Source organism: Gopherus flavomarginatus, chromosome 15 (assembly GCF_025201925.1).
Source record: "Gopherus flavomarginatus isolate rGopFla2 chromosome 15, rGopFla2.mat.asm, whole genome shotgun sequence".
In the NCBI taxonomy this organism is placed as follows: Eukaryota; Metazoa; Chordata; order Testudines; family Testudinidae; genus Gopherus; species Gopherus flavomarginatus.
Genome location: NC_066631.1, coordinates 33055446 through 33077143, shown reverse-complemented (window position 1 = coordinate 33077143; position 21698 = coordinate 33055446). Strand labels below are relative to the sequence as shown.

The window sequence follows — 21698 nt, the reverse complement described above, 5'->3', positions numbered from 1 at the left end:
AGGTGGTGCGGGGGAGAGGAGCCCAGCATCCCGCTGCTATGATAGTCCAGGCAGTACAGAATCTTTTCTTTACACATGAAAGGGAGGGGGCGGATGGAGCTCAGCCCCCAGTTGCTATGATGAAGACGGTTACCAGCCGTTCTGTACCATCTACTGGGAATGACCGGGAATCATTCCTATTTTTACCCAGGCACCCCCGGCCGGCCTCACTTGAGGCCAGCCAGGAGCACTCACGGGCTGATGATGATGACGGATAGCAGTCATATTGTACCGTCTGCCACTGGGGAGAGGAGGGGAGCGGATACTGCTCTTCACTGCTGCAGCATTGTGTCTACCAGCAGCATTCAGTAGACATAGGGTGACATTGAAAAAAAGTCAAGAAACGATTTTTTCCCCTTTTCTTTCACCGGGGGGAGTAAATTGACGAGCTATACCCTGAACCACCCTGGACAATGTGTTTGACCCTACAGGCATTGGGAGCTCAGCCAAGAATGCAAATGCTTTTCGGAGACTGCTGGGGACTTTGGAATAGCTGGAGTCCTCAGTACCCCCTCCCTCGCTCCATGAGCATCCATTTGGTTCTTTGGCTTTCCGTTACGCTTGTCACACAGCACTGTGCTGTGGACTCTGTATCGTAGCCTGGAGATTTTTTTCAAATGCTTTGGCATTTCGTCTTCTGTAGCAGAGCTGTGATAGAACAGATTTGTCTCCCCATACAGCGATCTGATCCAGTATCACCCATACGGTCCATGGTGGAGCTCTTTTTGGATTTGGGACTGCATCGCCACCCGTGCTGATCAGAGGTCCACGCTGGGCAAACAGGAAATGAAATTCAAAAGTTCACGGGGCTTTTCCTGTCTACCTGGCCAGTGCATCTGAGTTCGGATTGCTGTCCAGAGCGGTCACAATGGCGCACTGTGGGATACCGCCAGGAGGCCAATACCGTCGATTTGTGGCCACACTAACCCTAATCCGATATGGTAATACCGATTTTAGCGCTACTCCTCTCGTTGGGGAGGAGTACAGAAACCGATTTAAAGAGCCCTTTATATCGATATAAAGGGCCTCATTGTGTGGACAGGTACAGCATTAAATCGGTTTAACGCTGCTAAAATCAGTTTAAATGCGTAGTGTAGACCAGGCCCTAGTCTTCACTTTTCCTTCCATATCTTGATGCATTTCTTTCATTCTCTTACCCTCATTTTTTCTCTCATCGTACATTCCTTTAAAATGTATTTTACTTTATTTACAATCCTCTCTCCCCAAGAGGTTTTACTTTTCTGGTTTGGCCTTTCTCTTCTGTCATGTTTGTAATGGCCATGTTTTCTCTGTCCCAGTCTCCCCAACCATTTTTCTCTGTCTCTTCTCATGCATTTATGCCTACTTTTCATCTATCTCTGGTCCCCTTCCCCTATCCCTCCTCTAGTTGGTTTGCGTAGTATAGGAGTAGGGAGGAGTTCACCTTACAAATATCTCTTCATGGCCCCCCCCTTCCATATTGTCTGGGGGCTTGTCTACAGAGAAGAGTTATGCCAGTAGAAGCTAAGGTGTGGATTTAAACTGATGAAGCTACACTGGTATAACTCCCTGTGTAGACACTCAGGATACGTCTTCACTAGCAATGTTAAAGTGCAGCCGCAGCAGCGCTTTAACGTGGCTGTGTAGTCGCAGCACAAGCTGTAAAAAAAAAAAACACCCCCACGAGGGGAGCAGCTACCAGCGCTGGGAGCACGGCTCTCTGCTCTGGTGCACTGTCTATACTGGCATGTTATAGCACTGGAAGTTGCAGCTCTCTGGAGTGTGTTTTTTTGCACCTCTGAGCAAGAAATTTGCAGCGCTGTAAAGTGCCAGTATAGACAAGCCCTTAGGCTGCTTTGGAAGGGGATTAAGCTAAACCAAAAAAAAAGCCACTCTTATTCTGAAATTAGTGTGTCCACAAGGAGTGTTGTACCAGTTTAACTATAGTGATATATTACCGATACAAGTGGTAAAACTTTCCTGGGTAGACAAGGCCTGGCTTACTTGCAGTCTTTAATGTATTATATTCACAACACCTCTGTGAGGTAGGGAAGTGCTGTCGCCATTTCACAGATGAGAAAGCAAGGCTCAGAGAGACTGCCCAGGAAGTCTGTAGCAGAGGTCTCTGGCCCTAGCCCCATCCCAATCCCCTCCCTACATGCCAGCCCACAGTGGCAGATGAGGAAGTTCTGATGGGTAAGTGGACAGCACCATGACTTTGCAGGTGTAATTGAGAGTCCTGGTTTGTTGTTTCGCCAGGGTCTAGGAAAGGCTCGTTTCAGATGCCTGCCTCACACCTGTGTTAGGTGAATTTCATTTTACTCTCTTCCCCTCGGCTGGCCCCTCGTACCGTCTTGGCTTTGCAAGTAAGCTAGCACCCGTCTCCCCACCACGCTGCTTGGGAACCAAAGCCATCCAGGTCAGGGCTGATATGAAGGAGAGATGACAGAATTGTTAGGGCTCCCAGTATTTGATTTTGTTTAGCATTAGAACTCGATGGGAAGTAAGAGAAGGAAGGTGATACAGGCCCCTGGAGGCCAGTGGCAGCTGCACACTGGTGTGTGTGTACTTTACTGCCCAAGAAAACAGTTGAAATCCACCAATTTAAAAGATTATAAATCCAAAGGGTATTGTTGAGCCTTGGTAACTCTGTAACTCAGGGTCCTAAGAGGTTTGCTTTCTTTTGAGTCCAGCATTCCCACACAGCTTCCCCCAATCACCCACTGCCTGAGCCATGCACGGGAATTCAACCACTGTGGCCACTGGCTCCCTGCTAGAGCTGTCTCTGGGGATGGGGTGAGCCCCAGCTGCTGCCAAGCTCTGCCCTTGGCGGGAGGGGGAGAGGGCTGGGCTCTCACTCAGCACTGTCATTGGGGACTCGACTTCCAGGCGTGCCTGATCTATTTCCAATTCTTCTGTCTGCATGTTTCTGCTATCCAGACATCGTCTTTGGTGAGTGGGCTGGAAGGAGCCTTCTAACAATCACTACAGACACAGCAGTGTTTGTGGCTGATGTGCATGGTGTTCTCCCGCTTATAGGTGCTGAGCTGTAACAGATAACTGCTTTCTAATAGTATAGCTATGACATGGCCACCTTCTGGCTTGGATGAAACAGCCCAGGCCCCTGTGTTTTCCTGTTATCAAGTCCCCGTGTAGCTGTGCTTCTTTACTATACATCTGTTTAGCATCGGGCTCTTTACCTTACTCAGCTAGAAAAGTTGATCTGACTGTTGTTCTCAGGAAACGCAGAACAATTAGAAATGATTTTTTTTCTTTAGAACTCCCTTCTGTGCCTTAGCTTGGTGGCAGGAGTGTGCTTTCTATGAAAGGGATAAATTGCTTGATTACAGGTGGAAGCAACCTCCACTGTAAGATTTGTCTTAGTCAGCTTTAATAAAGCATGAATTTTCTTCATGTCTCCTGAAGCAAAACCCCAGTGATACCAGGCCAGAGTCTCCTATCCCCCGATGCAAAGCAAAGCCACTCCTGAATGTGCATCTGGAGTCCACTTCAGGCAGACACCTCAGCACTCAGCCTTGATGCACCCCTTGTGGTGGTGGGAGGCTCCTTCAAATTCAGATGGAATTCCCTTCCTCTGTTAGCACTATGCATGAGCCACTGAGAGTTCCCAGAGGACATTATTATGTGGAGGATTTTATTAAGTATACAATGACTATATCTTCCCCAGTCCTACTACCAGCCCCCGGCAGCATGTCCCTGGTGTCCCTCAGCAGATTTAATTATCAAATTGTTCCCAAACACTAATTTTATGTCAGGCTCCACAATCTTCCCACTAATGACCCCCATGAGTACTGTGTGAGCACTGAGAATTCTCTTACTGCTGGAGAGGTGCTGCAGGGAACCAGCCCAGAAGAAGCCAAAACTACTCTGGGCTCTCCTCATGCAGCCATGAAAATGATGGTGAAATCTGCCTCTGAGACTACACAAGGCACACAGATCAGACATCACTCCATTTAACAGAATAAAACATGGGGAGTATCCCAGTGCGAGGGGGTCGCCCTTCTGTACTGAGCGTGAGGGAATCGCATGAGTTAGCAATAAAAGACATCTGTGGAAGATACAGGATCATAATCCATCCTTTCCCTTCCCAGTCGTCCATCCATTTCTCCCTCTTTTTTTTCCTCCCTGCCCCATGACTCTCCTCCTCCACTCTTTCCCTCCATAATATGAAGAGTTTAACCCTGGGCATTCAGTGGGGCAAGTCAGGCCCCTTCTGCCATGCCCCAAGAGTCTTGTCCAAACCATAGGCCTTGGGCTGGCTCTTCTTGCTGCGTCTGGGGATGATGTTGGACTAAGTGATGACACGCCCCGCAAATGAATCGCTGCAATAACCCAAATCTCTCTCTGAGGTAATGATCTGGGGTCTTTCTAAATGCTGCTTCTCAGTGTGCAGTGTGAGTGGTCTCTGGAGTTGTGCAGCAGTGCTGAGATTCATCTTAACCCTGTTATGCCTCTTCTCCCCAGCTACTGCACTTGGGACAGGCTGAGTCTGTTCCCAGCTGTGATCAATACTACCTGGCCTTGGCTCTTCTCACTGACTAATGTGCAAACAAATGTCCACGACAACCCTTGTGAGGCCGGTTCCCCTCGTTCCACCACACGATTGTCATTTTCCCGAGTGGCACCATGAGATTCTGGCTACATCGTAGTTTGTTGTCATGGCTGCTCAGGGACTGAGAGAGTTCCCAGCTCCTGGGCTTACCTGAGACTGCAATGCTAGTAATGCAGGGGGTTGTACTGCACTGGGCTTTAACCACGTCCAGAACAGGCTACCAGTATCTCATGGTCAGTAATGGATACGGCACATCACCAGTGCTGGTGGGAGCCCAGGTGTATTTTATTGAGTCACAGCCTGTGCAGGACCTTACACTGTTTTGGATAGAGCATATACGAGGTTTCTAAGTGTGTACGTTTTACCATTGGGCTGGGAATTTAGATACAACATTGAGCTATTTTCACTTTAATGAAAGTTTACAAAGCAGAAAATTCTGATTTCTACCTCTAGTTGTATAGCAGCCTCAGAACAGGCTCTGACAGACCCACCCTCAAATAACTGCAGTGCCTTGTTAGAGTTTGCCAAATAGTTACTTCATTGAATTGCTTGAGAGCTCTTTCCAAAGAGCCAAACCTCTTTCAAGCCAGTGTGAAACTAACTTGAACGGAATGGGGCCTCCTCCCAACTCCGCCTGTTGCTGCTGCTAAATGTATGGAAACAAACTGATCTTGCTTGGATGGCTAACCCTGCATGCAGTGCTCCACCAGCCTGTCAGAAAGAGTGTCTGGAAGGCCACCATCATGTCCAGGGTAATGAGGTACTGCACCTTCTCACTTAGTTGTGGGGCTTCCATTCCCAACAAATCAAAGTCTGTTCCCAGATGCATTAATATTCTGCTGAGACCTTTCATCTTATGTTCAGCTAGCTGGATGACAAACTCTTGGTAATGGCCTAAAACAGGGGTCGGCAACCTTTGAGAAGTGGTGTGCCGAGTCTTCATTCATTCACTCTAATTTAAGGTTTTGCGTGCCAGTAATACATTTTAACGTTCTTAGAAGGTCTCTTTCTACAAGTCTATAATATATAACTAAAAAAGTAAATGAGGTTTTAAAAATGTTTAAGAAACTTCATTTAAAATTAAATAAAATGCAGAGCCCCCGAGACCGGTGGCCAGGAACCACGCACTGTGAGTGCCGCTGAAAATCAGCTTGCTTGCCACCTTCGGCACCCATGCCATAGGTTGCGTACCCCTGGCCTAAAACTTTCCAGCATGGGGAGAAATTAGAGATGGGGCCAGGAGCCAGTGCAGGAATGTTCTGTAGGGTGCCCCATAAAAATATTTTTCTGAGTAAATATTGTAACTGTCTTTTTATCAATACTCCCTCTACACATGAGACAGGGCTTCTCTTCAGACATGAAGGCACCTATCATAGTGCAGAACATGTTTGTCCAGCAGTTCTGCCTGGGCATTCATGCAGCCCACCAGCCTTCTGATCCCAACAGAAATGGTCTCTCCCTTTTTCAACAGCCTTCCCTGCTGCACAGTGTAAACCGTCACTTTTGAAGGAGTGCGGTCAGGCCCCAAACCCCCTGCCAAAGCATGACTTTTAGGCTCGTTCTGGTGCACACCAGCTGGAAAGGGTGGATTGGAGCAGCGTGTCCCATGGACAAGTGTAATGCCCAGCCCAGCCAAGCTCATTCGGTCTCCTCACCCCCACAGTATCAGAGGTGTAAGTAAGAGGAAGTTAGGGGAATTGTTGCTAACTGCTACCCTTTCCATTCTGCGGCAAGTTACAGCAGCTAAAGCAACGTAACTTACCCCCCCGCACAGCGTGAGTCGAGAGCATTAAACCCTAGATGGCAGCACCAGTACCAAAGCCTGTCTCAGCTGTGCCCCTAGTGTTTGACTGCAGGAATTCCCATCCATACTGTTCTCTTTGGCTAGTGGATCAGGCCCAAGGCTAAGACTCAGGAGAGGTGGAAGGGGAATCCTCAGGACTCTTTAACAGGAGCACTTCAGAGACCCTGAGGAAAGGGGGAAGGTTTCGTCATCTGACTTCCTATTACAGGAGTGTGCATCAGCCTTGCCAGGGAAATCACAACATTTTTAACATCAGCTGCAGCTCTGCTGATCTCAGATATTTGCTGCCTATTGTGCTGAATGAGGTTCATCTATAGCATCAAGTGAAAAAAAAAATGAAGTCATTGTAAATTCTGGCAGGTTTTATGGTGTAATTAAGTTGCCTACAAGGATCCCTCAGGGAAAGCAAATGCAGCTTTGCTATTTAAGGAGCTGGCCAAGGTAGTGTTTTCAGGCCAACTTTCATATCTTATGACCTATAAATTGTGTTTAATAGCTAATCTGTTGCCTCAGATTCTTGTATCAGAAAAACTGGTTTCTTTTTTAATCTGTTAATTTGCATCATCACAGCACATTTACAAATCCTTGATTTTGAAACATTAGTCCATTACTGTTGATAAGCATGGAAGTAATTTATCGTCTGCACTATCTGCTCTTCACTCTGGCCTGTAGATCTTCCTGACACTGCATTATTCTTCCACCTGTGATATAATTTTAATCAAAATAATCATTAGGAAGGCTCCTCTGGCCTCGGTTGTTGAAAGCCTTGAAAGATGAGTTGCTTCTGTGAGACTGTAGCTAGTAGTAACAGTCTAGTGCAGCTCCCGATGAGGGGACTTGGACCGGATTTCCTGCTAGAGAGGAAACCTCATCTGCTGTGTGTTCACAGCTGGGGGCATGTGATGGGGTGCCTAGGAAGGGGTTAATGGCCTGGCAGCCACTGAAATTGAACCCTCTCACCTGCTGGATGTGTCCAAGCTGGAGATAGGGCCCCAGTTGGAGAGAACAATCAGGAAGATCTCAGTATATCAAGGACAAGTGGGACCCAGGCTGGGAGGGAACTGCCTTTGCAAAGCCCTGTATCTGCTTGGGGAGACATGGCTTCCATGGGGAGAGGATGACAGGTTCTAACAGCCTCTGCGGGCAGGGTGTGTGGGAGAGGTTTCTAGGGCAGCTGGGGACAGACCCCAGCACACACTGAGCGCCATGATGCTCCTTGGACATGTAAGAATCAGGGTTTTCCTTCTAACCTGGCTTGGGGTGAGCCCATCTTGTGGGCTCTTGCTGTCATCTTTCAGGCCTTCATTGATGTAGCAGCTGCTCAGTGCAATTCAAGGGGCAGGGTGTAATCTACAACCACTTAAACAGTTTGGTCCAGGAGACACTTGTCTCCCTTGCTAGTGCTCTGGGAATTGAGCTGGGCTGAGTGCTAGAGCTGCCAGTCTCAGGGTGTCTCCATGCTGAACACTTAACTCTTCAACTCGCGTCCCCTGTTGCTCCAACAAAGCGCAAGTCAGCTGACTTTTTGGGTGAGCTGCAAAGCCCCTCTGCTCCCCAGGGCTTTCAAGGAGCAAGAGGGGTGGGTCGGTGGAAATTGATGGTTTCTGTTGGTGGGCAGAGTCTGATCACTGTTTATTTGTATAGTATCGTTGTACCTGGACTGGGAGTTTGGGGCATAGGGGACAGTTTACACGCTTCTCTAAAGAAATAGCAGCTGCAAGGTACTGCTCTCCTGCTCCCAGAGGGCTTGGGGATGGCACAGGCACCAGGATGAATGTATATATACACTCCGTAGTGCTGAGCCAGGCGCATGGCCTTCCTTGGCCTTTAGACCCATTTCCTAGGTTGATTGTTCTGGAGCAAATGTATTTCTTGCACATTGCATGGGAAAGCCACTCTTGAACTTTAGCTGAGCTGTCCTGCTAACTTGGTTTGGCCACCATTGGGGATACATTAGCAAATGCCATAGCTCGAAGGTGACCCAAGTGCAGCAAAGAGAGTGACATCTCTGCCATAAAGAGCATGACTGGCTTGGTGATGCTGAGCATGCTGGCTTAACTGTGCAGGTATCCCTGTCGATCGCTCCCTGCGCATGGGTCAGCATTCCCACTGCAGATGTTTTAAGGACTGTCTGCCGAAGCAGATGTCATGAATCTAGCGCAGGAATCTCTGCAGGGTCAGTAAGCAGAGGGGCTGGGAAACTGCAGTGTGAACATGGTCAGTCTGAGCTGCATCCTGCAGCAGTTTCCACAAATCATCCTCTTAGGCTCCTTATTCAGCGCCTGAGACCTCTGCTGCTGTTGGAAGGGAGCTCACTGCGTGGGAAGTGGCACAGAAGCAAGCGATTCATTTAGTTGTTACTCTGCAGAGAAATGCCACTACATACGTGTCTGCCCAAGATCCCTGTGGACAGGACTTTGCTGTGATAACTGGCATGACTGTAGGTGTTAAAGTAGTAGTGAGAGATGGGCTGAGATGCAGCCGCCTTCAGAGCGGGAACCGAGCTCTCCGAGGCAGCTCATGCAGCCTAGTCTCACCTCATGGCTCCTGATACTGCCAGATTCCTGCAGATTCCACATTCTGTATTACCCCAAAGTCCCTGGGCTTTGCAGCACCATGGGTTTCCCCACTACGTCTCAGGGGATGAGAAGGAATTGTCCTTCAGTCAGAGAATCCCAGTCCAGTTCTCCCTGCCAGCCCCCGGGTACCCTCCTTGCAGCCCCTCATTGCCACAAGCTGCCCTCAGAGAAATGCCTTCACTGCTGGAGAGCCACAAACAGCACATTCCCCATTCGGCAGCTGGGGATTTTTCTCCTGAGTATGGTGTTGCAGGTGCAGATAGCCAGGTTTCCACTGGACCCTCCAGGAAGCAGAGCTGGAGTCTCCCTGGAAGAGTTTGTTAGAGGCTAAAAGGTGAATGTTGCGTGTCCCTTTGACCTGACTCTGTTTCCACAGGCTCTCACTCTCACCCTCTCTCTCTTGTCTTACAGGCAGCTTCCTCAGCTCTGAGCAGCCTGGGCCATGTGTACACAGCCATTGGTGATTACCCCAATGCACTGGCTAGTCACAAGCAGTGTGTCCTCCTTGCGAAGCAATCCAAAGATGAGCTCTCGGAGGCCCGCGAGCTGGGGAACATGGGGGCTGTGTACATTGCGATGGGGGACTTTGAGAACGCGGTGCAGTGCCATGAGCAGCACCTGAAGATTGCCAAGGAGCTGGGCAACAAGCGGGAGGAGGCGCGAGCCTATAGCAACCTGGGCAGCGCCTACCACTACCGGAGGAACTTCGACAAGGCCACATCCTACCACAATTACGTGCTGGAGCTGGCCCAGGAGCTGGCCGAGAAAGCCTTTGAAATGCGGGCCTATGCTGGCCTGGGCCATGCTGCCAGGTGTATGCAAGACCTGGAGAGGGCCAAGCAGTACCATGAAGAACAGCTGGGCATTGCTGAGAGCCTGCAGGACCGAGCCGCTGAGGGCAGAGCCTCTTCCAATCTAGGTAAGTGCCCCCGGCTACGTGGGGAATAGTGTAAAAATGCCTAACCCCAGGGTCTGCTGCAGGGAACTTCCTGCTGTGTCACCTTCTCAAATCCCCTGCTTCCACGAGGCCAGCTCCTCATCTCAGTCCCCTTTGTCCATAGGTGCTGGAACTGGGGGTGCAGCAGCACCCCTGGCTTGATGAGGCTTCTATCATATCCAGGGGTTACAGTTTGGTTCAATGGCTCTCAGCCCCCACTACACAGACTGCTCCAGCAGCCCTGCCTTCATCCCAGCAGCAAGTGGGCACTTTTCAAGTTCGAAGGGCCAAAGCAATATGCCCCTGGGCCAGCCCTTTAATGTGTCCCAGTGGCAGTGAAAAGCATGAGGTGCTTGCAGGGCAGGGAGTGAAATGGTAAGATGATGAGTTTGGGGGGCTGCAAAGCTGAGACAAGAGAAGGTTTTAGGGGCAAAGCAGGTGCGGCAGCATTATAATGCCCAGTGGGGATGAGGGCATCATGATTTGCCATCTTGTCATAGGTTTGGGACCCAAGCAGGACATTGGGCCCAGCTGAGCACTCAGGTGTGAGTGTGGGGATGTTTCATGGACCAAAGGCTGGCTCTGCTCGTTGACCTTCCAGAATGCAACTCCTCACGTCCTTCTTGCTAACTCAAAGGGTGCATTGTCCAAATCCCAGCAGAGCTGATTTTCAAAGAAAGTACAGAACCCCACAAGTTTTGGATGATGATTGTCCCTGTGGGGGGGAGACATTAGAAGCAGGATTTAGAGCAAGGGTGGGCAAACCTTTTGGCCTAAGGGCCAATCTGTGTATGGAAATTGTATGGCGGGCCAAGAATGCTCACAAAATTGGGGGTTGGAGTGTGGGAGGGAGTGAGGGCTCTGGCTTGGGGTGCGGACTCTGTGGTGGGTCCAGAAATGAGGAGTTCAGTGTGTGGGAAGGGGCTCCAGGCTGGTGCACAGGGTTGGGGTGTGGGAGAGGTGGTGAGGGCTCCAGTGGGGGGTGCGGGCTCTGGGGATGAGAGTTTGGGGTTCAGGAGGGTGCTCTGGGCTGGCACCAAGGGGTTCAGATGGCAGGTGGGGGATCAGGGCTGGGGTGGGGGAAGTTGGGGCATGGGAAGGGGCAGGGGTGCAGGCTCTGGGTGGCACTTACCTCAAGCAGCTCCCAGAAGCAGGGGCACGTCCCCCTTCGGGCTCCTATGCAGAGGCATGGCCAGGCAGCTCTGCATGCTGCCCTATCTCCAGGCACTGCCCCTGCAGCTCCCATTGACGATGATTCCTGGGCAGTGGGAGCTGCAGGGGTGGCACGTGGGGCGGGGGCAGCGTGCGGAGCCCCTTGGCTACCCCTCTGTGTAGGAGCCGGAGGGGGGGAGGGAATGCTGCTACTTCCAGGAGCCACACAGAGCAGTGCAAGCCCCCAACCCCGCTCCCTGGCTGGAGCGCCAGAGCAGGGCACGCCCCAGACCCTGCTCTCTGGTGGGTGCTCAAGGGCTGGATTAAAATGTCTGAAGGGCTGCATGTGCCCCCCGGGCTGTAGTTTGCCCACCCCTGGTTTAGAAGGAATGCCGCTCTCCCTTTCCGTGGTCCCAGGATGGAAATTCAGAGAGCACAGATGGTTCTTGCTGCCTTTGCTGTGACTTTTGACATTGTGAACTTTCCTGTCCTAGGTAAAGATATCTTGGTTGTAATTCCCTTCAGCAGGCTAGGTATAGCTGGGGTGTGGGAATGACAGAGGTGGGCTGTTGGGATGATGAGATGCTGGCAGCCCCCAGAAGTGCAGTTCTAGCAGGCAGCCCCGCTCTGTAAATTAGCTTCTGTTTCTGCCTGGCAGTTGGCACTTGGTTCATTTGTAGATGCTAATTGTAGTCTGATGTTATCCATGGCAGGTAATTGAAATGGGCTTGATGAATTACTTAATTTCCTTTAATAGCTGAGTCTTCAAGAGCTGAATAAAGAAGATAAGGTGAACTGGAGAAAACATAACAGCCCCAGCTTTCTAATTAGTGCACCGAGTTTCCTTTTTCTTTACTCAAATTATGGCAAATGTGTATGGCTAAATGGGTTTATGATGCAAGAACCCCTTTAGGGCGTTGACCTTTAAAGAGCCAGTACTGAGCATTGATAACATTTCTGTATGACGGGGGATCTGATGGCAAGGAGGGCTGGAAAGAATGATGCTTTGAGTCTGATCTTTAATAAGAGATGTTTGTATATGGGATTTAGCAAAATACAAATGCAAATACATTTAGCAAAGAGCTAATTATGTTCCCCATGTCTCTGGCAGTGCTGGGAGATGTCATTTCTGCGGGTGGGCATGAGAACTGCTCTCTGGGGTTCTGCTGGCAGACAACAGGGCAGGAGAGGCGTGTTCTGGGCTCTGCTGGACCAGAGTGCGGAGCATGCACCCAGGGCTCTGCTGAGGTTTGGGGCATGCACCCTGGTTTCTGCCAGCTACAGGGATGAAAGTGCTTCTGTGGCTCTGGCAGGTGTGCGGCTATGGGCTCTGCTGGTCATGAGCAGGGGAGCAAATGCCTTGGGCTCTGTTGGCGGTTGGGGGGCATTCATCACTGGCTTTCTCCAGGTCACTTGGAGGAGGCCTTTGGATTCCTGTCAGTTTTGTACGTTAAGAAGCTGGGCCCTTGGGCCTCTAGGCCAGAGTTCGTTATCAAGAGGAACATGGCACTGCCTTCAGAGCTCACCAGAGCAGTTCCCTGAACCATCATCCAGCTGGGACTGCGCCTGGCCTAAGCCCCCAGTGTCTTCCCCAGGGGAACAGGAGTGAATCTCGAATCTCTCCTTTTCAAACTCAATTTTACAGGTGTAGAATTAAAGGGACTGCACTGAAATGGCCTCTGTACACTACAGAGGACAGATCGTGTGTGTCTTCAAAGGCGGCTAAACCTTCAGCATGAGGAATTGCTGCTGTTCTCCTCTGCAAAGCACTTACTCCTTTGTTGGGGGCTTCCCCCATATATCTCTGCATGGTCAGTTTCTGTCACTGAAAGTGTAGTGTGGGGAAGCAGAAGCTAGAATTGCTTTCCTCAGCATTGTGATTCCCTGCATGAGTGCTAAGAGGTTTGTGTTTTCTGGGTTATTTTCTCCCCTTTCATCCTGTGTGACACGTGCACTGGGGCAAAGTGAGTCCCCTGTAGGCTTAGGGAGGAGCAGGGCCTGTGCAACCACTAGGCAAACTAGGCAGTTGCCTAGGGCATTAAGTGGTTGGGGGTGCCAAAAAGCGGAGGCAGCGGAGAGACAGAGCAGCGGTTTGCGGCGGCGGCGAGCCCCAGCCATGGAGGAGCTGGTGCATTACGAGGGGATGGGGAGTGTTTGGATGGGGCATGGGAGTCCTGGGGGTCTGTCTGGGGCGGGGGCGTGGATAAGGGTTGGGGCAGTCAGGGAACAGGTAGGGGGTAAGGTCCTAGGGAGGCAGTTAGGGTGGGGGGGTCTCAGGAGGGGGCAGTCAGGGGACAAGGAACAGGGGGGCTTGGGGATTCTGAGGGGGGCAATCAGGGGTGGGAAGTGGGAGAGAGTGGATGGGGGCGGGGCTCTCCCCCCACCTCTTTTTTGATTGTTGAAACATGGTAAGCCTAGGCGAGGTGGGAGCTGGAGGGCGCATGGGAGCTGGCGCCTGCATGCATCCGCTGCAGCCTGCAGGAGCCCCCAGGGTGGGGTGCCAGGCCACAGCCTGGGCAGGAGGGGCAGGGGTCGCCACTGCTCCCTGCTAACGGTGCAGCCACCTTTGCAGGGCTACCGTCCCCCCTGTGCCACACCGGCTCCTCCATGATTGGGGCTCGCTGCCACAAGCAGGACGTTCTGGCTCTCCGGTGCCTCTGGAAGGCGGCTCCTCCCTGCTGAGCTGCTGCAGCAGCCCAAACCTGGCAAAGCCAGTGAGTGGACTCGGGGCAGGGGTTGCCGAGGTGGGTTGGGGAGGGCTTGTGGGGGAGGGCTGTGCACCCTCCAGGCGAGTTCAGGGGGCAGGGAGAGGGGGGAACCTGGTCTGGGGAGCAGCCCCTGGGCATGGCTGGCCCCTGGGGTTTATAAAAGCTCATTGGGATTTGCTCCTCAATGAATTGATGTGCGGGGGGGCGGGGGGGGCGCAAGGTGGAAGTTTTGCCTGGGGCACAAAATATCCTTGCACCGGCCCTGCATGGGAGACCTCAAGTCTGAAACTGAACAACATTTCTTCTTACTTGCCTGTGCCTTAGAGAAATTCTGATGCTGTTTGTCAGAGCCGTGAAACAACTCTCTTGGCACAGAAATGTTGCAAAGAGACAGGTTTTGCAATCCTCTGCAAGCAAAACTTTTAAGTGAGGCTGCTTAGCCTCGACCCAGAAGGATCTCATCCACTGTTGGCATGTGTACGCATGCTTGCTCTCTCTTCTGCAGACCTGACACAACCTCACTTAGGTTCTTAATGCTCTCACCATTTTGCCAGCTCAAAACCCCATGAGGCAAGTTTGGATTAGAAAGTTCTTCTCAGTACCGTTAGTATTCTTACAGCAGCTTTATATTTAGTGATACTTTCATCACATGATTCCAGAAATTCTTCTGTTGAACTGTGGGGGGTCAATGCAGCAGAAATGTTTTTCTTGAGTTGGATTTAAGCCTAAATGTAACTTTGTCAGTAGTGCTGACTCAGCCCCTCCACGCTTTGCTTTGAAGCAGGATCTCACCTATCAGCTGATAGTTGAGCTGCACGGTATCTCTGTGCTCCTCTCCGGCAGAGATATTACTTTGAGAAATCAGAATGTGCAGTTCTTGTTGAGAAAGTCCATTAATGCTATTTAAAATGCATCCAGTACCAATTAAATGTCAAGTCTTAATTGTCTTTCATCTAAGCCACATGTAAAACAAAACCTCATCAAAATAACCACACTGACAGCCAAAAATGTATCTGAATGTGTTTTTCTGAGCCAGAATGTCAGTGTTGGCCTCTTTGCTGAAACAACAGAAATTTTTGTTTGCATTTCAGTGACTGAGATGGAAGGTTCTCCTTACCGTATTATCTAATGCCGAGTGAGACAGAGAGAGCATATAACGTAGCCCAGCTGCTGGAGTGCTCTGCAGGGAGATAGTCTGTGCTCTGAGAGTTAGTGAGCAGAAGGTAATGGACTTAGGGCAAGTCGCAAGTTATCAAGCCCTTCATAACAAGGAGATGTGGAGTTAAACCAGGACTCTGACTGTCAACCTTTGCAAAGCAGATGGTGTTTTCAGATTCCAAGGCCCCATCTAGAGAGCTGGCTTGTCAGCCTCTGCAACTCTTAACTCTGCTTACTGCCATGTAGAAAAGGCACTTCATATTATGACCAGTCTCTAATAACTGCATATGGATGCTTAGCGTCTGTTTCCCTCTGAATCTGCTTCCCACTAAATCCTGTATATGCTGCATGTATTGAAATACAAAAGCAGAGAGAGGAATGTATACTTCACTCTCAGCTAGGGCTGGAGGGTTCTGCTTCATTTTCACAGAGTAGAAGATTATAAAGGATTTAGTTCATTTTGAGAGAGACTCATTTCAAATCCCAAAGTAGCCTCATGGAATGTACTCAGCAATAGAACATTGTGTGTTGTGGATTACGTATGGGAGATACATCGTATGCCACCTATACCACTGTCAGACGCAGCAGGTATGACTCCACTGAAGGCAATGAACTTTGCCCATGTGCATGTACTGTATGTGTTTTAAGTACTATATCTCAGAGGGATGTGGGGTACAGTCTCAGGCTGAGGAGTTGCAGAGTGTTTTCCCCAGATAAGTACAAGTAACTGCACCAAAGAACTAAATGTACTAACCCAGTCTTTAATCGTAAAGGCAAAGTTGCATGATAATGAGTGTGTTGTGGTAGTGAGGTTCTATTTGACGAGAGCCTTTAATTATAGGCCCCAATGTTTTCAAGCATCTTGCAACTTTTTGGAAAAATAAAAAAAGACGCAGGTAAAATGTCTCAGATTTATCATCAGCTCATGGTGATTTTTTTAAAGTAGTTAAAAATCCATGTAACCATTTTTGAGATTTACAAGCATGAAAACAGTTCTCCAGTTAAGGCTCTCTGGTTAAGGAGATTTCCCAGACCCCTTTTAGCACCTAAATATTGTGACAGATCCAAACCAGTGGGGTACAGGAGTCTGGTAGAGGGCAAATATACTGGTCACTGGGTGAGTAGTTTTCTGTTCCCTGAGTGACCAGGGCAGGGGCTGCACTAGAGTAATCAGGAACCTGTTAAGAACCAATTAAGGCAGCCAGGCTAATTAGATCACCTGCAGCCAATCAAGGCAGGCTAATCAGGGCACCTGGGTTTAAAAAGGAGCTCACTCCAGTCAGGGATGGGGGAGCCAGAGGAGAGGAAGTGTGTGTGGGGAGCTGGGAGCAAGAGGCACAAGGAGCTGAGAGTGAGAAGGTGTGCTGCTGGAGGACTACGGAGTACAAGCGTTATCAGACACCAGGAGGAAGGTCCTGTGGTGAGGATAAAGAAAGTGTTTGGAGGAGGCCATGGGGAAGTAGCCCTGGGAGTTGTAGCTGTCATGCAGCTGTTACACGAGGCAGTATAGACAGCTGCAATTCACAGGGCCCTGGGCTGGAACCTGGAGTAGAGGGCAGGCCCGGGTTCCCCCCAAACCTCCCAACTCCTGATCAGACACAGGAGGAGTTGATCCAGACTGTGGGGAAGATCTCTGAGGCGAGCAAATCTGCCAAATAAGTGCAGGACCCACCAAGGTAGAGGAGGAACTTTGTCACAATATCTAAAGAACAGCTTGTTTTGTTTGACACTGTCTGACTTCTCAGTGAAAGCCAGTGGTTTAAGCTGTTATTTTTCTCACTCTTCTGACTTTCCTGATATTGCAGATCAACACTCAACAATAGAATAACTTCAGTTATAGTGAAAATGTGTAATATACAGCAACTAAAAATAGAATTAAATACATTTACACGCATTAAATACATTTAGTTCAACAATAAAGGCCTGGAAACGCATCAGAATGATCAGGATCCTAGAAATGTTGGGCTGGAAGGGATCTCAAGAGATCATTCTAGTCCATCCCCTCCATGCTGAGGGAAGACCAAGTAATTCTACACTATCCCTGACAGGTTTTTGTCCAACCTGTTCTTAAAAATTGACAGTGATGGGGAGTCCACAATGTCCCTTGGAAGTCTGTTCCAGAGCTTAACTATCTTTTTAGTTAGAAAGTTTTCCTTAATACCTAACCTAAATCTCCCTTCCTGCCCATGATTTCTTGTCCTACCTTCAGTGGCTATGGAGAACAATTGATCATAGTCCTCTTTATATCAGCCCTTAACATATTTGAAGACTGTTACCAGTCCCCCCTCAGACTTCTCTCCTCAAGACTAAATGTCCAGTTTTTTAACCTTTCCTCACAGGTCAGGTTTTCTAAACATTTTATTGCTTCTGTTGCTCTTCTCTGGATTATATCCAATTTGTCCACATCTTTCCTAAAGTGTGGCACCCAGAACTTCAGTTGAGGCTTCAGCAATGTTTGAGTAGAACAGGACAATTACCTCCTGTGTCTTACATACAACACTCTTGTTAATATATGCCAGAATGATATTAGCCTTTTTCACAGCTGCATCACCTTGCTGACTCATATTCAGTTTGTGATCAGCTGTAATTGCAGATCCTTTTCAACAGTACTACCACCTAGCCACTAACTCCCCATTTTTGAAGTGGTGGACTTAGGAAGAAAGTGAAGTACTTTGCATTTGTGTTTGTTGAATTTAATCTTGTTGATTTCAGACCAATTCTCAAATTTGTCAAAGTTGTTTTGAATTCTAATCGTACCCTCCAGAGAGTTTCCAACCCCTCCTAGCTTGGTGTCCTCTGCAAATTTTATAAGCATGCTCTCCACCCCATTATTCAAGTCATTAATGAAAATATTGAATAGTACCAGACCCAGGAGAGGCCCCTCGAGGACCCCACTAGATATGTCCTTCCAGTTTGACAGCAAATCATAGATAACTATTCTTTGAGTACAGTCTTTCAACCCGTTGTGCACCCACCTTATAGTAATTTCATCTAGACCACGTTTCCCTAGTTTGCTTCTGAAAATGTCATGATTATATGTTCAACGTCTGAGCTTTAACCGCTCGTTATGACCATCCTGATGTCATCAGGATTATTTTTGTAGGTTTGCAGAACACCCAGTAGGAAGTGTACTGAGATCTGAGATGTGAAATTAAATAGATAACAAACATAGCACAGAAAATTCCACTGACATTGTAAAATGCAGCTAACCAGACTGGATGTTAGCTGACAGGGATGGGTTCAAACACAATCTAAGGTCTTGTGTAGAGTAGGATTTAAAATGTGATTTTAATATGTGCTAACTAACGCACTAAAAAAGTCTAGTGCCGACAACACCCAGTGCCTTTAATACATGCTAAATGATGCAGTTAAAGCTATGTGGGAGCCTAGCTCATTTGTGCAAGCATCATGCCTCCAGTGCTAGACTAGACAAGGCCCAAGAAGACTGACTTGTAAGGTCTCCTTAGCTCTCTGGAAATGCAGGCTGCCTTTGCAGGGTTGTCTTGCCCTTAGGGCTTGGCTACACTCGAAACTTCAAAGTGCTGCCGCGGTGAGTGAGGTCGCAGCGCCAGCGCTGGGGGAGAGCTCTCCCAGCGCTGCACGTACTCCAGCTCCCCATGAGGATTAGCTTGCAGCGCTGGGAGCCGCGCTCCCAGCACTGCGACGCTGTTTACACTGGTGCTTTACAGCGCTGTGTCTTGCAGCGCTCGGGGGGAGGTTTTTTCACACCTCTGAGTGAGAAAGTTGCAGCGCTGTAAAGCGCCAGTGTAGCCAAGGCCTTAGCTTTGTGGTCAGTGAGAAGAGAAGGATCTTGATCCACTGTGCCGTTTCAGCTCTTTGGCTGCTTTGGGGTTGATGGTTCCCATTCATGCTTGTGCCCTTCAATGTCTGCTTGTAGCTCAGGTTGCACTTATAATGATATATATTTGTGTTTTGTAGACACTACAGCTGGTGCTTCAGATGGCTGTTTCCCTAGTATCCATCTCTGCCCCTAGCAGTAATTGTTAAGCAAAGGAAGGAAAAGTCCACATTGGTTCTAGGTTGTGTATATTTTGCTCCAATTTCACAGATCTCAAGTGCTGTATGAGCCACCTTTAGCTTTCCTTGAGCTTTCTCCCTAGACTCTGTTCGATTCTGTTCCCTGGTGTCATTTGCATACTACTCCTGGATGGGGCCCGACTGGCTAGCTGCCTGGAAGAGAGCGTTTCTTTCCTTTTGAAGTACACAATTATAGCTGTGTGAATGAGTCAGTAGCTTTGTGTTTTGAAGTGACTGTGCTTCTGGATCCTTCCTGCTTGTGTGACTGGCACAGATGGTGAAACCGGCTCCCACCAGGCTAGCTTAGTGATAGGGGCTGCGGAGGAGGAGATTGGAGACTCCAATTTTCTGCTCTGTTATGCCATTTTCTCAGCTTTGTCTTGGGTAACCACTTGTAAACATTTGCTCATTGTTTGTTTTTCCCTGTGGTGGTAGTAAAGAGACCAACTGGAACATCTGAAGCTGCATAGGCTTCATCTCCCATCTGCCTACAAGCCTTAATTTTGGCTGTTAAGGAAAGCAAAGAGATGTAATTGTTCTGGTATGTGATAACTTCCCCTTCCTGATTTTAGTAATCTTGCTGTGGAGCCTGCTAATTGCATTGAGTGTGTGGCTTTTCTACAACCTGCAGAGCAAGAAGTTGCAGGATGTTCCCTGTCAATGCAACCGGTTAGTGTTTCTGGTGCCTTTAATCCCAAAGCTCTGCCTTGGAATCATCATCTGTCAGGGGGAGAAGAGCTGCACCTGTGCCTCTAAAGGGGGTATGCCAGATTCCCGTTTCCTCAGGAGCAGCCTGTTTTTGAGGTGATATTCTTTGAATCTCTGCTGCTCAAGGCCCCTTATTGCAGGCAGCAGCCCTCCTCTGAGGACATGGTGCTCTGGATGAAACTCCCTTCAGAGCCCACGGATGCTTCTCCTTAGGTTGGGCAGTGGTGTCCCCACTCTGAGTGTGCTCTCCCCAGAGTGTTCCCAGGTTCTGCTGGCCCACAGAAGAGCCTTGCTCTAGGAATCCAGTCCCAGGAACTCTTCTCTGCTTCCCTTCCTGTGCAGGGCAGAGTGCTCAGGACTGGTTTCTCATCAACAGCTCTGCCATCAAGAAGTTACTTCCCTTCTTGAAACAGAGCACCACGTGTCTCCTGTTGAGGGGATTCAGGAGGCTAACATTTTACCTTCAAACTGGACACGGGCTTTGTCCGCCAGGGTAGTGCAGCTTCTAATTACAAATGAGCCCATTGGAACTGGGTGGGTGAGGAGCAGATTATTTTGCAGGCCCTGTAGCTTTGGTCAATTCAGTGGCCACTATCACAGGCACTGACCAGTAGTGTCTGAGAGAACCCAGCTATCTCCTAGTCTGCGAATAGTCAGAGCCTGGGGGGGATGGTGACTGGCTAATCATAGACTCGTAATGGCAACCAATATAAATTAATTCCTCCCAAGGAATCTGCATCTCTGGGGGTGTGTGAGCTCCAGATTGGGGTGCTAGAGGACTGTGGCCTGCTGACTGCGCACCACGCTCTCCTTAAAGGGCTTATGAGTAAGGCTGCGAGTCTGTCATGGATTCCATGACTTTCGTGACTTCCGTGACTTCTGCAGCAGTTTGAGTGTGTGGGAGGGGACTCAGGACTGGGGCAGAGAGTTGGGGAGTGTGTGTGGGGGGCACTTACCTGAGGGTGGGGGGCTCCATGGCTTCCACTGCCATGGTCCTGCAGCTCCTAGGTGAAGGAGGGGCCGGGGGCTGCACGCACTGCCTGTGCCCACGTGCCCCACCCCCACAGCTCCCATTGGCTGTGGTTCTTGGCCAATGGAAACTGCACAGTTGGGGCTTATGGTGTGAGCAGCGTGCAGAGCCCTTGGGCCTTTCCGCCGCCTAGGAGCTGCAGGGACATGCAGAGCCGGGTAGGGAGCCCTCGCCAACCTTCCCCCCTCAGCAGCAGTGGAGGTCCTGGGCCATGTGCCACTGCCTGCCCCCCTCAGCACCAGCGGGGTCCTGGGCCACATCCACCAGCACCTGCAGTGCCCCTGGACCACCACCCCTCCCAGAGCATGCGGGGGTCCTGCCCAAGTTTTAATTAGGGATATATAGTAAAAGTCATGGACAGGTCACGGGCTGTGAATTTTTGTTTACTACCCATGACCTGTCCATGACTTTTACTAACAATACCTGTGACTAAAACGTAGCCTTACTTATGAGAGTTTATTCTTGAAGGTAAAAGATTTCTCCCCCAGCCTTGCAAACAAACTAGATCTTTGTATCTTTGCGTGGTGCTGCTTTGGAGTGAAGGTCGAGCGAGGGCAGAGAAATGAGGAGAACCAGACAGCAGGGTGGAGAACTGTAATGCATGAATGTGATTCAGACCATGAGCCTGAGGGGCTTTTCAGAAGCCAGAGGAACCTCAGCCTGAATAAGAACTTTGTGGTCACCATGCAGCAGTGACCTGGTCAGAGGAGACACAATGCTAGTAGATCCCCCACTACAATGGTCCAGAAACCTGGATGCTGCTCCAAGCAGTCTTCACTGAGAAGGTGTGAGCTTTCGGTAAAAGACGAGCTGCTCTGTCTGAGAACTGTAAACTGAGGCAAGAGTTTTCACACATGGGTGCCTGTAGCAAGGGGGCATGGCCTCCCTCCAACACCAACAGGGAGGCATGGCCACAACCTTCTACAGTGCCTCTATTTGGATTTGTGATTTTTCCAAACACCTGAAGCTGAAATCAGTGGCCTGCTGGTTCTC

The 21698-nt window shown here is 49.5% G+C and overlaps 1 protein-coding gene across 4 annotated transcripts in view; it reads left to right on the top strand.

Annotated features, from left to right (window-relative positions):
• The window catches only part of TTC28 (tetratricopeptide repeat domain 28), a 511170-nt gene that overhangs the window by 382501 nt on the left and 106971 nt on the right, over positions 1–21698 (top strand). For all 4 annotated transcript variants that reach the window (XM_050924019.1, XM_050924018.1, XM_050924020.1 and 1 more), the window contains one exon: positions 9386–9893. In XM_050924019.1, coding sequence (XP_050779976.1) covers positions 9386–9893 — 508 coding nt within the window. The remainder of the gene's footprint in view (positions 1–9385; positions 9894–21698) is intronic.